This window comes from Coccinella septempunctata, chromosome 2 (genome assembly GCF_907165205.1).
Source record: "Coccinella septempunctata chromosome 2, icCocSept1.1, whole genome shotgun sequence".
In the NCBI taxonomy this organism is placed as follows: domain Eukaryota; kingdom Metazoa; phylum Arthropoda; class Insecta; order Coleoptera; family Coccinellidae; genus Coccinella; species Coccinella septempunctata.
Window position 1 is genome coordinate 26,230,997 of NC_058190.1, and position 13,633 is coordinate 26,244,629.

General features: G+C 34.5%; 1 protein-coding gene across 1 annotated transcript; it reads right to left on the reverse strand.

Annotated features, from left to right (window-relative positions):
• Positions 1-1,048: 1,048 nt before the first annotated feature.
• LOC123306381 (cysteine-rich venom protein 6-like) lies at positions 1,049-9,482 on the reverse strand. The gene is made up of 2 exons (XM_044888357.1): positions 9,324-9,482; positions 1,049-1,291 (listed from the first exon to the last, which is right to left on the reverse strand). The coding sequence occupies exons 1-2, from the start codon at positions 9,400-9,402 to the stop codon at positions 1,086-1,088; spliced, it is 285 nt and encodes a 94-aa protein (XP_044744292.1). The 5' UTR covers positions 9,403-9,482; the 3' UTR covers positions 1,049-1,085.
• Between the last annotated feature and the right edge of the window lie 4,151 nt (positions 9,483-13,633).

The window sequence follows — 13,633 nt, forward strand, 5'->3', positions numbered from 1 at the left end:
AGTCCATGTCTCTATGTCTATGACTCTATCAAACACAGTGGCGACAATTGTGGTCCCGTTTTTCATCGTTTTAGCAAGAATATGGCGGATTTGGTCACATGACGTGACGTGAGCCAATCCGCATTCCGAATTAGAGATCATAGCATTGAAATATGTGCTTCTAAGCCGCCATATTCTTGCTAAATTTCCAATTGTCGCCACTGTGTTTGATAGAGTCATTGTAATGACAATACGTTTTCAGCGCCATCTCATTGTCAAATGTGTTTTCACTGGCCAAAATGTAGTCGGTTTTTAGTTCTAGCGATATGAGGGCGTTTCCTATCTTTCTACTCTATAACACGGGTCAACACCAAATTTTACTTTGACTGCAAAGCATAAAAATTCGATAGTTTAGATCCTAATTAGACGAAAAAAAAAATATGGCATGAAAAAATTTGCTTCTGTGTTTAGGAGACTGATTCAACGATGTCATTTACAATAACTACAAGCAACATGTGGAGCCTATGGCTTGTCTTGATTTCAAATTAGAAAGTCAAAATATGCTTCATACGCTTCAAAGGGAACGTGAGATGTCTTTAATTCGTATTTCACGTCACGAATTATAATAAATTGACCACATATAAAACAAAATGCAACAGCATAGTATTTACACTTTCTTGGCGACATTTGAAGATTGTCTGGGCTTGTAAACAACACCTGATCGTTGTTTATGACTCGAGTGACCTCTAGCGGCACCTTGTAAACGTAAACACCCCACTCTCATCGCGCGGTCATTTTGAATTATTAAAAAAATTAAGAGTGAGTATTAATACTATAACTATCACAAAAGCAAACTTCATACCAAAAAAAGGTTTTTTTTTTCGTGTTTGTGCATAATTAACCGGAAAATCCTAGTACAAACGTTAGGACAAAGAACGAAAATTTTTTTGTAGAGTCGTGTAATCTTTGCAATTAACATTAACATTACCAATTTCTGGCTCATTTTTGTCGCCAGCTATGGCACTATAATAATTCCACCCCACGTAAGCGTTTGAAATAATCTCATGTATTGAAAATTGAAATAGTTTTATTTGTCGTTAGTACAATTAAAGACCAACAAACTTCACCGGACACTGACTAACACATTTTCCAGATATTTCGTCTCTGATAAGACCGGGCGAACAAAAACATCCTTGTATGCATATCGCAGTGCAAAGGATCGGTCGAGGTGATTGACATGTTGCGGCGCAATGATCGCCACAACGTTTCCCACTATGGGTTTCACCTGGGGGGCACATGCCCCACATGGGTTCTGAAAAAATAAATAACGTCGATTTGAATGGTATGCCGGGGCGTATATGGATATTACATACAGATTCCGAAAATTCAGCGCCGGACATAGAGTGCCACGAGACAGAAGAGAACTGTAAAAATAGCCCAGTGCGATCATTTCATTGAAAGTGATAAATTATCGAAGGTCCATATGGACCGTTTTGTGAATCAGTTCCTACCAGAGACAACAACGATACGTTCAACTCCTTCACTAAATTCGTCCGATTCAGGCTATGTCAATCATCTTTGTCTATATATCACATAAAGCTGTGACTACACTTTAGCAGAAGTCGATTTTTTTGTACAGGATGGGTTTTATCTTATGTATTTTGACGAGACGAGTTCAATAAAAGTTGTTTCAACGTTAGGACACTATTGGTTCAAAAGTTACGCCGTTTTGAAGTTCCAATGTTGAGTGTATTCTAGTTGCTGCTTTGACTTCAGGAGGAGTCCTATCTTATGTAATTTGACGAGGCGAGTTCAATAAATGTGGTTTCAACATTAGAAAACCATTGATTCAAAAGTTCGCCACCTTGAAGTTTCAATCTTAAGCGTATTCTGGGTAATGTTTATTATACTCTAATTTTATGTTTGTCAGTTGTAAGCATAGAATGAAAAATATTAGATGACTGATGCCCGTTTTCACCAACGATCCCTAAATAAGCTCCTATCTAAGTATTCCTTAGCTTTAGGGAGTACCTAACTCTACCCTTAATATAAATTCGTTTTCACCGTACAAAGGTACACTTTGTTGAGGAATACTAGGGTACAGACGTGATGGTTCACCGAATCGCACGATTTTTTATGTCTTGCAAACAGATTTCCCTTTATATTCTCCTGAAATATTCCAATGTCCTGTGCCCTTTATTCATTGTTTCCCTGTAATAAATTAAAAAGAAATGTGTTTCTTATCAGATTTCAACAGTATTTCGAAAACATAAGGATCTGTGCTCGTGACATTGACCTTTCGTTGTAGTTTGACTTTAAAAATATTAATTTTTTTGAGAGAAATTACGCAAGTATCTGGCTTTTAAATCCGAATTATCATGAAAAGAGAAAATACTAGTGAGCTTTTATAGAATACATAGTACTCCGCTCTACATATACACTCTTAAATACAACTGGATTATCTATCTAAAAACAGAAAGTGGAAGTGCAGATCTTTGAAAAATGTTTCAAATTCATTTCATAATAAAGTTCAGTACACACCAAATTCTTGGCAGAATCTTGACAAAGAAGTTAGATCAAAAAAGGAGTTACCTCGGGAGTTACCTCTATATGACATATTCCAAGTGGAAAGATTCATGAGAAGAAAAGATGTATTCCAGAATGTGCTCATGCTTTTACATAATGTGAAGATTGAAAAATGAGAATAGAACAAAGTGGTATAGTTTTTCTTGGAGTGAATGCTATATTGAGAAACACTCTTTAAGCATATTTCAACAACAGTTGAAGTGTTTTTATGTGAAGTGTTAATGTCGATTACCCATCTTTCAGTACCCTCATCAAGCATATCAATGAAAAATTCTGATTTCTATATATTGTTCAATATTTTTCCCAAATATTCAATTTCCTACTGATAATAGTTCACTCAACTTACTTTCTATAGGAAGAAATATTCATCTAAATAAAATAGTTCCGTACTAGTTTTTTTTATTAATACTAATAAAGACAGAAACATAAATCCAATATTCCCTTTGCGTTAATAGTCATTCTATATGGTGTCACCGAACATCCTTCTCGAGATATAAAGAATCGCCAGATTCCAACATGACTGCATTTTTTCATGAACTTCAAATGTTCAAAATTTTTTAAACAATTTCAACACAATAGCTTCTATTCATTCCTAAGAATAAGCTCGGCTTTATTGATATTCGAGCGATTTCTACTCTTGAAAGCTCTCAAATATTATTGTTCATTTGCTAGAAATTGGTGTCTAGAAGTTATCACTGTGAAGGGGTTTTTAGTTCAATCACCCAAACAACCGTGTCTCCAAACAAATACACAAATCTCAAACCAACCCCTCAAAAGTTATGATTGGGATTTCGAAGAGAAATCATTTTCACAAAATAACGACTCACATTTATCCCTTTTTCAAAAAAAATTCTTTTTTCTACAAACGTGCGAAATACTTACTTCGCACACTGCATGTAAACTATATGGGATTTTTATATCTTAACCTTTATGTTCCTCAATCAAGCAAAAATCCAAGAAATCATTTATTTATTATTGTATAACAATAATTGAGGCTTTCAAATTGTGAGAAAATTCAACACCACCCAATTTTATTTATTATTTACAATGTTAACATAAATGGTGCAGCCAGTGCACGAACCAATATTTATTCCTAAACCAGATAACTCAGATTCAGCTCGTGATATCGTAGTTTTGGGAGTTGAAAGACTATCAATTTTTGATTTGCAAGCAACTGTCGTAGAGGTGACAGCACTTGATCCTGACATTTCAATATTATTTTTCATTATCAAGCTAAGCATGTTACTTATTTAAGAATAATATTTTTACGTTCGTAGAAAAAATTTTGTTTGCATCTCATGCGCGAAATAATTTGGTGATCTCGACTATTTTTTTTACTCGGCTGCGCCTCGTTAAAAAAAAAAGTTCTCGATCAAAAATAACTATTTTCGTATCGTAGACATGTCAAAATCCGCTGTCACTTTATTAGGGATTCGATAGGAGATCTATAATACTTTCGGGCATTTATAATTTAGGGTGTCCCCTAGCACTTAAGAGTTCTCTAAATGTTGGTGAAAACGAAATAGAAGCTAAGGGTCACTTAAATGGGCTTAGGTATTCCTTAAAATTTAGGGATCGTTGGTGAAAACAGGCATGAATTATTTCTCAGGGAAATTAACGTCAGATTTCTTTGGCACCGTCATATTTACGCGACGGAAGATTTGAATGAAATTAGATACTTTTATTCATTTTAATTCAATTCTTCGTTCTCATAATTGTTTGTTAATTTTAGGTTAATTTAGGTTAGGTTACGTTAGGCTAGCTTAGGTTAGCCATGATATGTAAGAGCAGAAAACCAATTATTTTATTATGATTGGGTAAAGTTTTCGTTTTTTAAGAGTAAGTTTATAGCAATTTATACGAGTGCGGAGGATCGTGTCGTAAATTGCATTTTCAAACCACCATTCTTAAGCTATCACATCTTAGCGTCATAGATCGTATATTTATATACTTAGATTATATTCATTTGAAAACATTATACAGTAAACGTTCATTATCAAATGATCCACATTCCAATCTCAATTCTCGGGGAATTCACTAGGTACCTTATACAAGGTAAAATTGAGGAACAAACATAATGAATAGGGAAAGCACGGTAAAAACAGTATGTATTTCGACTGTGCTAGAATCAAGTCCTTATATTTTACATGAAAATTCAACTTTGCCTGAACTATATCAACCAATATGATTTTTTTTTCGTTCCAAATGTGTCAAAAAATATAGGGTACTCTAATGATTTGTCAAAATCAGCTGATTGTTCGTTACCGTGGGGCACATAAAGCTTTTTATTATCACTATAAAGGAGCATTTCTGAGAAAGTTATAGATTTATCACTCTAATATAACGTCAGGAAGAACATTTTTTCCAAAAACATGCACAAATCACAATACTCAACCAAAACAGCATGCGAATCAATGCAGGGAAAAGCTTGTGTGCCCCACGGCAACGAACGCTTAGCTGATTTTGACAAATCGTTAGAGTTCGCTGTATCAATGGTTAACATGAATTCGAGTTAGTCTCTGTCACTTCGATTCATGTCAAAACTTATTCATAAGTTCGAACCCAATTTGGAATGAATAGAGCAAATTCACTTCAATTATGAAGAATTCATGATTATTTTCGTTCATGAAAAAGTGAAAAGAATTGTACTGTAGTGTTGTATCGAAAAAGTAACGTGAATGCAGTAATAGGAATTGGTTAACCATTGAGCTTCGGATTCGTCGTCTACTGAGTCAGTGAAGAATTTTCAACTGTATGACCAGTTGTGAAATAATATAGACCATAATTACAAAGACACCAAATAATTGAATTGTAAGTTTTTAAATTCATTCGATGAGGTTCGCATTATTTTGTCAAATGTCATTCAGATCAGACTTAACATTGGACCTTCAAAGTGGCGTAACTTTTGAGCCACTGGTTTCCTAAAGTTGAAACTGCTTTTTTTGAACTCAGTTCGTCAAAATATACACAATAAAATCACAAAAAATCGACTTCCGCTAAAGTGTACGCGGACCTATTAATTGTTTTTTTAATGGTTTTTGTGGAGCTGCAGAAGATGAAGTATCAAAAATGCATCGATCTCCAACTAATATGAAAAAGTGAGTTGAAAATATTTATACCAGAGATAGTTGTGAATACATATTTATGCCAGAAATAACAACACAGGAGACGGTATCCAAAATTGAAGCAGATGTGAATAGGGGTAGTGCAGAAACTTTTTCAGTAGCTTATGTTGCTGGTTTTGTTTGGAAAGGCATTTATAAGAAATTAACGTGTACGGATTGTTCTGCTCTATTATCATCAGATGAATTGAAGGCACACAACATGTTCATCTGGAACATGTTGATAAGAGGAGTTTGTATTATCCAATATCCAAGTGTAGTATTCACAATATCCACTGGACAAGGTAAAACTTCTTTGGAGAATTTTATGGTGTAACACTCTGATATTTCTGACCTTCCATATCATGCCTCTAAATTTGTTCAAAATGACATTGATTTTTCATGGTTAACATGTGAACAACATTAGCAGAATTCCTGAATTGCATCTCGGAGGAAAAGTGATCGAGCAGATTTTCAGGTTACTTTTGCTCTGATCGTAATAAAGGAACGGTATTGACGTGACAGATTGAAAAGATGCAATGCTGGAATGAACCCATTGTGAATACATAAAAACTATAACAGTGCAGAGTATTGTAAATATTGGAATAGTCCGGTGGGTTAAAGGAGAAAACCAGAAATTTGATGAAAACTAAAAAAAAGAGAAAATCGGACACAAAAAATTGAAGAAAATTAAGAATATGTGAAGGCCATTTGACCTATTTCGCTGTTTTATACGTTACTTGTATTATATTTTACTTGTTTTATATTTCCCCTTTTTAATACTTTTTGTTCTCCTTTATGTCTGTTGTTATTAGTTTCATTAAAATTCAAATAAATCGCAAAACCACCATTCGAAAAGTTGTATTTCCGTTTTTGTCCAAAAATTTTCACGCAGCCATATTGATAGCGAAATTGTTTATGCAAAGTATAATAATCAACATGGCCAAAATTTCACCATCAATTATATGGTTGCGCGAAATTGATCCCATACTTCGAAACAAGAAAACAATAATACACAAAAGAATAATTCGAAATTCCCGCGCTAAGCGCTACACAACAGTGCCTTTGGCGCCATCTACAAACAGGGACGATGCTGTGAAACAAGGATCCAAAACATCGGACGAAATAGTGGGGAGTTGGGCGTCTCGTTATTGTCTCTGTCATAGCCTACTAGAACTTCTAGTAGGCTATGTCTCTGTTCTTACCTATTATTTGTTCCTATCTATTATTTGTGTTCTGTGGTTCCTACTACGCTTTTTCAATATTAGAATGAGGACTGCGAATTCGTGGCCGGTAGGCGTAGCTCACTCGAAAATAAGTGGGGTGGAGGTCCATGTCCCCCAATTTGAATTTTTCACTTGTTTTGACGCTATAGTTTTGTACTAGCATTGTACCGAAATTTACCGAAGAAAAAAAGTGTGGGGTGAGCATGGCTACAGCACCCCGAAACTGAAATCAGAATTCTGGTCATTTTTAATTGGGGTACAAAACCTTTTTTCAACGGAACATTTCGGTAGAACACTAGTACAAAACTTGAGCGTTACAAAACTTCGAAGTTGGGGGTGCTTAAGACATGGACCTTATAAGTGAGGCAAATCAAATATGAAACGGTCCAGTTACTTATTTAATAATTCATCACATGTGATGAAATTATTATCGCACTGTGCGATTGCATTTTTTTAGTCCTCTTCTTTTTCATGGCATTTCCTGAGTTCGGCGACAAATTTTTGTTATCTGTAAAAAGTAGTAACTAGTAGGGGACGATGGGGTAATTGCGGACGTGGGGTAGAAGCGGACACCGGGATATCTACTAGATCCTTCTCCATACCCTCAAATATCATGACCAGGTTAGGTATCTAGTTTCTTCATAAACTTTTTAGGGTTTTCACTCCCAATCGTTGATTTCATTTTTAATTGATTTTGTTTCAGAGATTGGGAGTGAAAACCCTAAAAAGTTTATGAAGAGATGCAAAATCCTCCCAAAATAAATTTCAATCGATATCTAGGTATCTAGTTTCAAACATCTTTGGTGCGAAGAACCGGTGATCGTTCTTTTTTTTAGTCATTTCGAAAAATTGTGTATTTTTGATCTAATTTTGAGGATTTTTCATTTTGCTTTTGATATTGTATATCGGAAGAGTGATGTCGAATAGTAAATAGTTTTTTTCGATTGTTTTGTTTCAATAGAGGTGATGCTCAAATAACATTCAACAAAATATTGTCAAATATTTGTTTTATTATTTTTGAAATGCCATTTGGCGTAATTGCGGACAAGGCAATCAGATATGGTGAATAAAAAACAATAATAATTATTCTTTGTTTACAGATGTTTCGAAAATGTATATGAAAAACGTACAAAAATAATTTTACAACAGAAAAAAATGGACTAATTCTGCCTTTTCTGCTAACTACTATTTCTAGATTAGACTAAGAATGTTTGTAAAATGCGATAATTGGGTTCACGAGAACTGTTCAGGTGGAACATCGTCCGAAGAAGGTTTTATCTGTGCTTTCTGCAACCAATATTTACCTCAATTTAGTGAATGCATGAGTACCCTAAGCTGTTTCCAACCAACCCAACACACGTCTGCTCTTATCCCAAATGATTCGGGTAAATACGAACAGAAAGGGTTTTGTATTTCTTGAAAAAAACAATTTTGTTCATTAATCCCGTGAAATTATAAATGATGATTTTATAGATGATCAACCAAAGATTAATAAATTAATAAAATCTTATTGACAAGATATTATATACAAGTGTTATACTTCATTTTCCTCCAGCGTCCGCAATTTCCCCATCTTCCCCTACTAATGTGAACATTATATTTCATGATCAAGTAGATTTCTTGAATGGAGAAAATGCATTATTCTTTGCATTATATATGAATCTTCATGAAAAACTCATTCGTTCATTCCATAAAATGAATTATTTGTTGTTTGGAGATACAGGGGGTGGTCCATCAAAAACTTAACACCTCGATTTTCTGACTTTGAAATGAAAATGTGGAAACTCGCTTCGAGGGGAAACTACTTTTCCGCTTTTTTCATGCCCGTCACTAAAACCAACAAACGGACGATAACTAATTTTGAAGATCGTATCGAGTATTATCTGCACCTGAAATTTCGCTACAAAATATCCATTGATAAAGAAATAGCAGCGAATATAGTGAAATAAGCAATGAGAAATTTATCTAAAGAATATTATTCGTATCCGACACATTTAAAAAGTGTTCATCAATTATGTTGTTAATTATTTGTAGTAAATAAACAGACCTTGTTTTTGATTTACCTCAGTCTATCTTGAATTTTTATGAACGCAACATGTTCAAAGCCATTGTAAATTTGTCAAATTAAAATGGTGTAAGTATTCCGAAAAAGAAAGGGTAGAAATGGAAAAATTATTTTTCAGTAATAACCAATCTGTAAAAAATGTATTCGATAGGAGATAGCAAATCCCTGATGATGAAAAGAAATAAGGGCCTACGGCGGCCAAGACTGCTAATCCGCCACTGTAGGGGTGGCATAGCACATTATGATATGAAAAATCGAACTGGCTTCATTTCATCTAGGCCGAATGAAAAAAAATGGTAAGGGAAAAGACTTTTGGCCTCAATAATCTACTTTTGAAATATCTATATGTAGAAGTAAAAGACTCACCCAGTTGACCATTGGTTATTCGACCTGATGAGGAATACTCAACAAAAAGAACTGAGAAAGCTAAGAAAATTAGAAACATAATGATATTCCAGAATGCCTACGAAATTTCAAAGGTTTTTTATTTCTGTGAAAAATCAGAGATCGACGATTATATATCTACCAATTTGAAGCCATAAACTGATAATGACGATATAAAAAAATTCGATAGTCCTTAAATTACCTCATCCATATTTCAAAGTATGCAGTAATAGTTATTTAATCAACTAAGTTATTGATGAAAGCGATAAATGATCGCTTCGCTCGCACGTTAATGTTCGAGATCATTAATCGTTCAATTAATTAACGAGTTGATTACAAGATTTTTCCGTCGACCACATTTTGAATTAAATGTGAATTCATGATTGCAAAAATTTTCTATAGATACCTAGTCAAATTTGACATTTTATAAATTTTCTATGTTCATATCGGAATGTTGATATTTATGCGCCGATCGAACAATTCGAGAAGTTGATAGAGGGCATATTCGAGTAGTGACATTTTGAGTAAATCACATTTAAGATGTCTAAAACTCTGGTGTATTCACTGATTCGATTTTGTTTTTAATTTCGTGGGGATATGGGATCAGTTTCGTTTTTTCCACTGTAGGTAGCGCTGTTCAGAATTTGACAGAGCATTGGTCGCATTCAGCGGACGAAACAGTTGCGCAACTGTTACCAAACGCTAGCGTAAACGTTCGGTGACATATGCGCTACATTCTCAACACGTTCTGGAGCGGACGCCACTTTTGGGAGCGGATTTGATTTGTGCTAGGTAGCGGTAGCGGAAAGGAGCGAAAGTTGGACTTGAACTGAGTAGGTAGTTGTTATTTAGTGTGGAAGATGCACGAGCTTGAGTTTGTTGAGGAAAATGAAATGAAAATTGATGGAAGGTAATAAAGAAGGATGTTAAATAAGTTATAGGAAATATACTAGAGCAACAAAGTAATTCGTCAGAATTCTAGGTTATGTTTTTCACAAAAAAAAAACTGACTTAACCAGCACAAGGTTAACGAAACTTAAAAAATCCGTTTGTTTACGTCTTTCCTACAGACTTTTCAACTAATCAGCTGATAGTGACAGCTCGTTGGACTGCCTTATCCTATCTCGGCTTGCCAGCGAACGTTCAACATGTTCCCGACCGCTACCGCTACCGATGGGTAGCAGAAGCGTTTTGCGCTCCGTCCGCTGAATGCGACCAATGTCATTTGATATTTGAAAATAATTTCCTACGACGTACGAATATGTTGTATTTATAAGCGATTATTGGTGTGTGAAAATGTATTAGTTTCGAGAAAGGGGTGTAGAACATTTATTTATTCAACATGTCGTTCAGTAAGTTCAGTTTTCCATATGGACAATCAAGAGCTACAGCTAAAAATTCGGTATTGTTGGAATTTGAAACAGAACCAAATCAGATGAACGAACATTCGGGACCGATATAGCAAAGTTTTATGGAAACTTCAGCAATTATTCAAAGAAACTGTATTGGAAATACGTAATGTGAATTGTGAGCATGTATTGAGAATCAGAAATACATAAATCTATTCGAGTCTGTTACTTCAAATATTCTTCCTGAGTAGATATAGTGAAAATTTCCTTTCCATCAACTGAATATATTGCATATTTGACCAATTAACTGTGTTTTATTAAAATCATATTGAATTATCCCCTCACGAATTAGAGTTGTCAAATGGAAATTATCTTGAAGAACAGTAAATCCTCATTCGAACCCTTATTCGATAGTGTTGAAATATTGACAAATTTGTTTTTACAACGAAAATTGAACTGTAAAGCACAAATATTCCTTAACAGCTGACAAAATGCACCAGTTCAAGTTCATATTTTGTACTCGTTGGACGTTGATCGACATTCGATATCAACGCAAAACAAAATAAAACGTTAATCTTTGATAAAACGAGAGAGTATCATTGGCTTCCTTTGGTAGAACAAGGATAGAACGAATCAAATGACATGGTGGCGCCGCCACGAAACTGATCCCATATCCCCGATTTTCTGAAATGTTGATGCTTGCAAAAAGTGACAAGTGCACACACCAGTGTTTTAGACATCTTAATCACATTCATATCGTTCTCTATAATATCTGTTAAAGAATGTTTGGAGCTGGTGAGTATGGAGAGTGGAGAGAAGGAGAAAGATCGCTGCTTTGAGACCAAAGATTTTTTGTCCCCTAAAATATGTACCAATAGGGTAGTTCATGCTTTTGCCAACAGGCATCAAAAGAAACACTTTTTTTCCATACCATTTTAGCATGCAACTAAGTTTCAGGACTGGGATTCATTGAATTGTTGGTATTTTTTTAGTACGTAATGGTCATAATGAGAAAACTGAAAGACAAGGCTGATACCTTGTTTTCGAAAAAGATTCCTAAAATGAATGAAAAACTATATATCGAAATTCATTTCGGAACCGTGTTGATTCGGAAAAAATGATGTAAAGGATAAAAGTGTTTCTTTTGACATCAAGAATCTACTGCTGAAATAATTGTACGAGTCAAAGAACAATCCTGTATATTTTCTTCTGTTCATTCTCATTCGTATTCTCCTTACATATTTTGAAAACGCTCAAATTTCTCACATATTTCAGCAAAAATTTCTAGAGATTTTTTTTTTTCTTAAAGAATAATTTATTGCGGACAATTTTCAGGGAGGCAACTGGTGTGGGAAAAAAAGACATTAGATTAAAAACAATAGGAGTTTTCAATTGATGACCAGATAGTTTATTTTCTATGTTACATAATAAGGATGAGGTACGAAAAAAACAAAAATTAAGATTCCTCTATACAAAAATAAATATAATACAATATTATGCGAAATAAAATATACAGGCAAAGATTCACGAAGGAAAAATATCGGATCTTTTATAGTTTTATAGATTATTTACAAAGGATAATATAAATAACCCCAATAAATGATTTCTTTCCAAATCAGTCCCGTAAATTGGAAATCTTACCGTTTCCAAATCTGCGAGTCTGATTCTAGATGGGTCAAAACGGTAAAACTCCGCTAAGACACTCTCAATTACGGTCATAAGAGTATATAACGAAAAATAATCATCTTTATTCAATTTTTTTTCCTTCATACTGCGCAATTCCTGTCTACACAACTCCGCGAATTCCAACATCTCTTTATCTGATTGAATTAAATCTAAGAGAGATCCAGGAAATTCGAATTTGTTTTTGCTCTCCTCAAGAAACAACCACTTCAGCCGCTCCTCAACTTCGGGACTACTGTCCCGATTCAGCATACACTCTATGAATGTTTCATTGAACCTATTCAAAAAAGACGTATCTGCCCCTTTTTCTATAAGGAATCTGATAAAAGAGACAGAACGTCCGAAGAAAGCGGCAGCATGTAATGCGCTACCAAACACATGATCCTGTTGGTTCAAATTACTGCCACATTCTAATAATAAATTTATTAATTTTTCGTTGTCCGATGGTGAATCTGGCTTTAGGGTCCATATCAAATTCAGTATCGGTGTAGACCCTCTCTCATCCGCCGCATTTATGTCAGACACTTTCTGAAGTAGAAGTTCATATATTGCGAAATTTATAGGAAAGCCATTACAACATAGTGTGTGTAATGGTGTTCTTGCACCATTGTCTTTTGAATTCACATCTGCGCCGTTCATAACTAACATCCTGACTTGATCAAAGGAGTTATTATGATCAAGAGCCCAATGAAGTGGTGTCTGTCCTTTGCTATCTCTAGCCTCAATTTTTGCACCATTTTCAAGGAGGATTTCCGTTATTTCAACACTATCCAATGTAACCGCATCATGTAATGGTGTATTCCGATGGCTATCGGACTCCTTATTAATTTCAGGATTTCTTCCAAGAATATATTGTAAGTACTTTGTCTATCATTTGCCTTTCAACGGCTATATGCAGAGCCGTACTTCCGCCAAGAAGCATGTTGATATCCTTCACATATTCTAAGAACTTGATTATCAAGGAAGAATCTGGAATGAAACAATAAAAATGTATTATAAATAAATATTTTTATTAACGAAAACACAGTGGAAACCACTGACTGCGATAATTTTCATAATTTTATGTTTCAGTTTTATATTTCTTTACTGGATGTCCCAATTTATGTAGTGAGAGCTGTTGCAAGATTGAAGTTCAGCAGATTTTCCAATAATTTGAACATTTCCTTTTAGTTATGGGCTCAAAATTAGACGATTATTCTTGGTTCGAACTATAGATGGATTTGTCGAATCATCTAATATTCAACCAATTGTTTTGCCCTA

Bases quoted from the DNA above. Each gene is read 5' to 3' on its own strand.
- LOC123306381 (XM_044888357.1), bottom strand. From the start codon at position 9,402: ATGTTTCTAATTTTCTTAGCTTTCTCAGTTCTTTTTGTTGAGTATTCC. The intron at 1,292-9,323 runs GTGAGTCTTTTA...TTATTTTTTCAG, and splicing joins AATAACCAATGGTCAACTGG to AACCCATGTGGGGCATGTGC.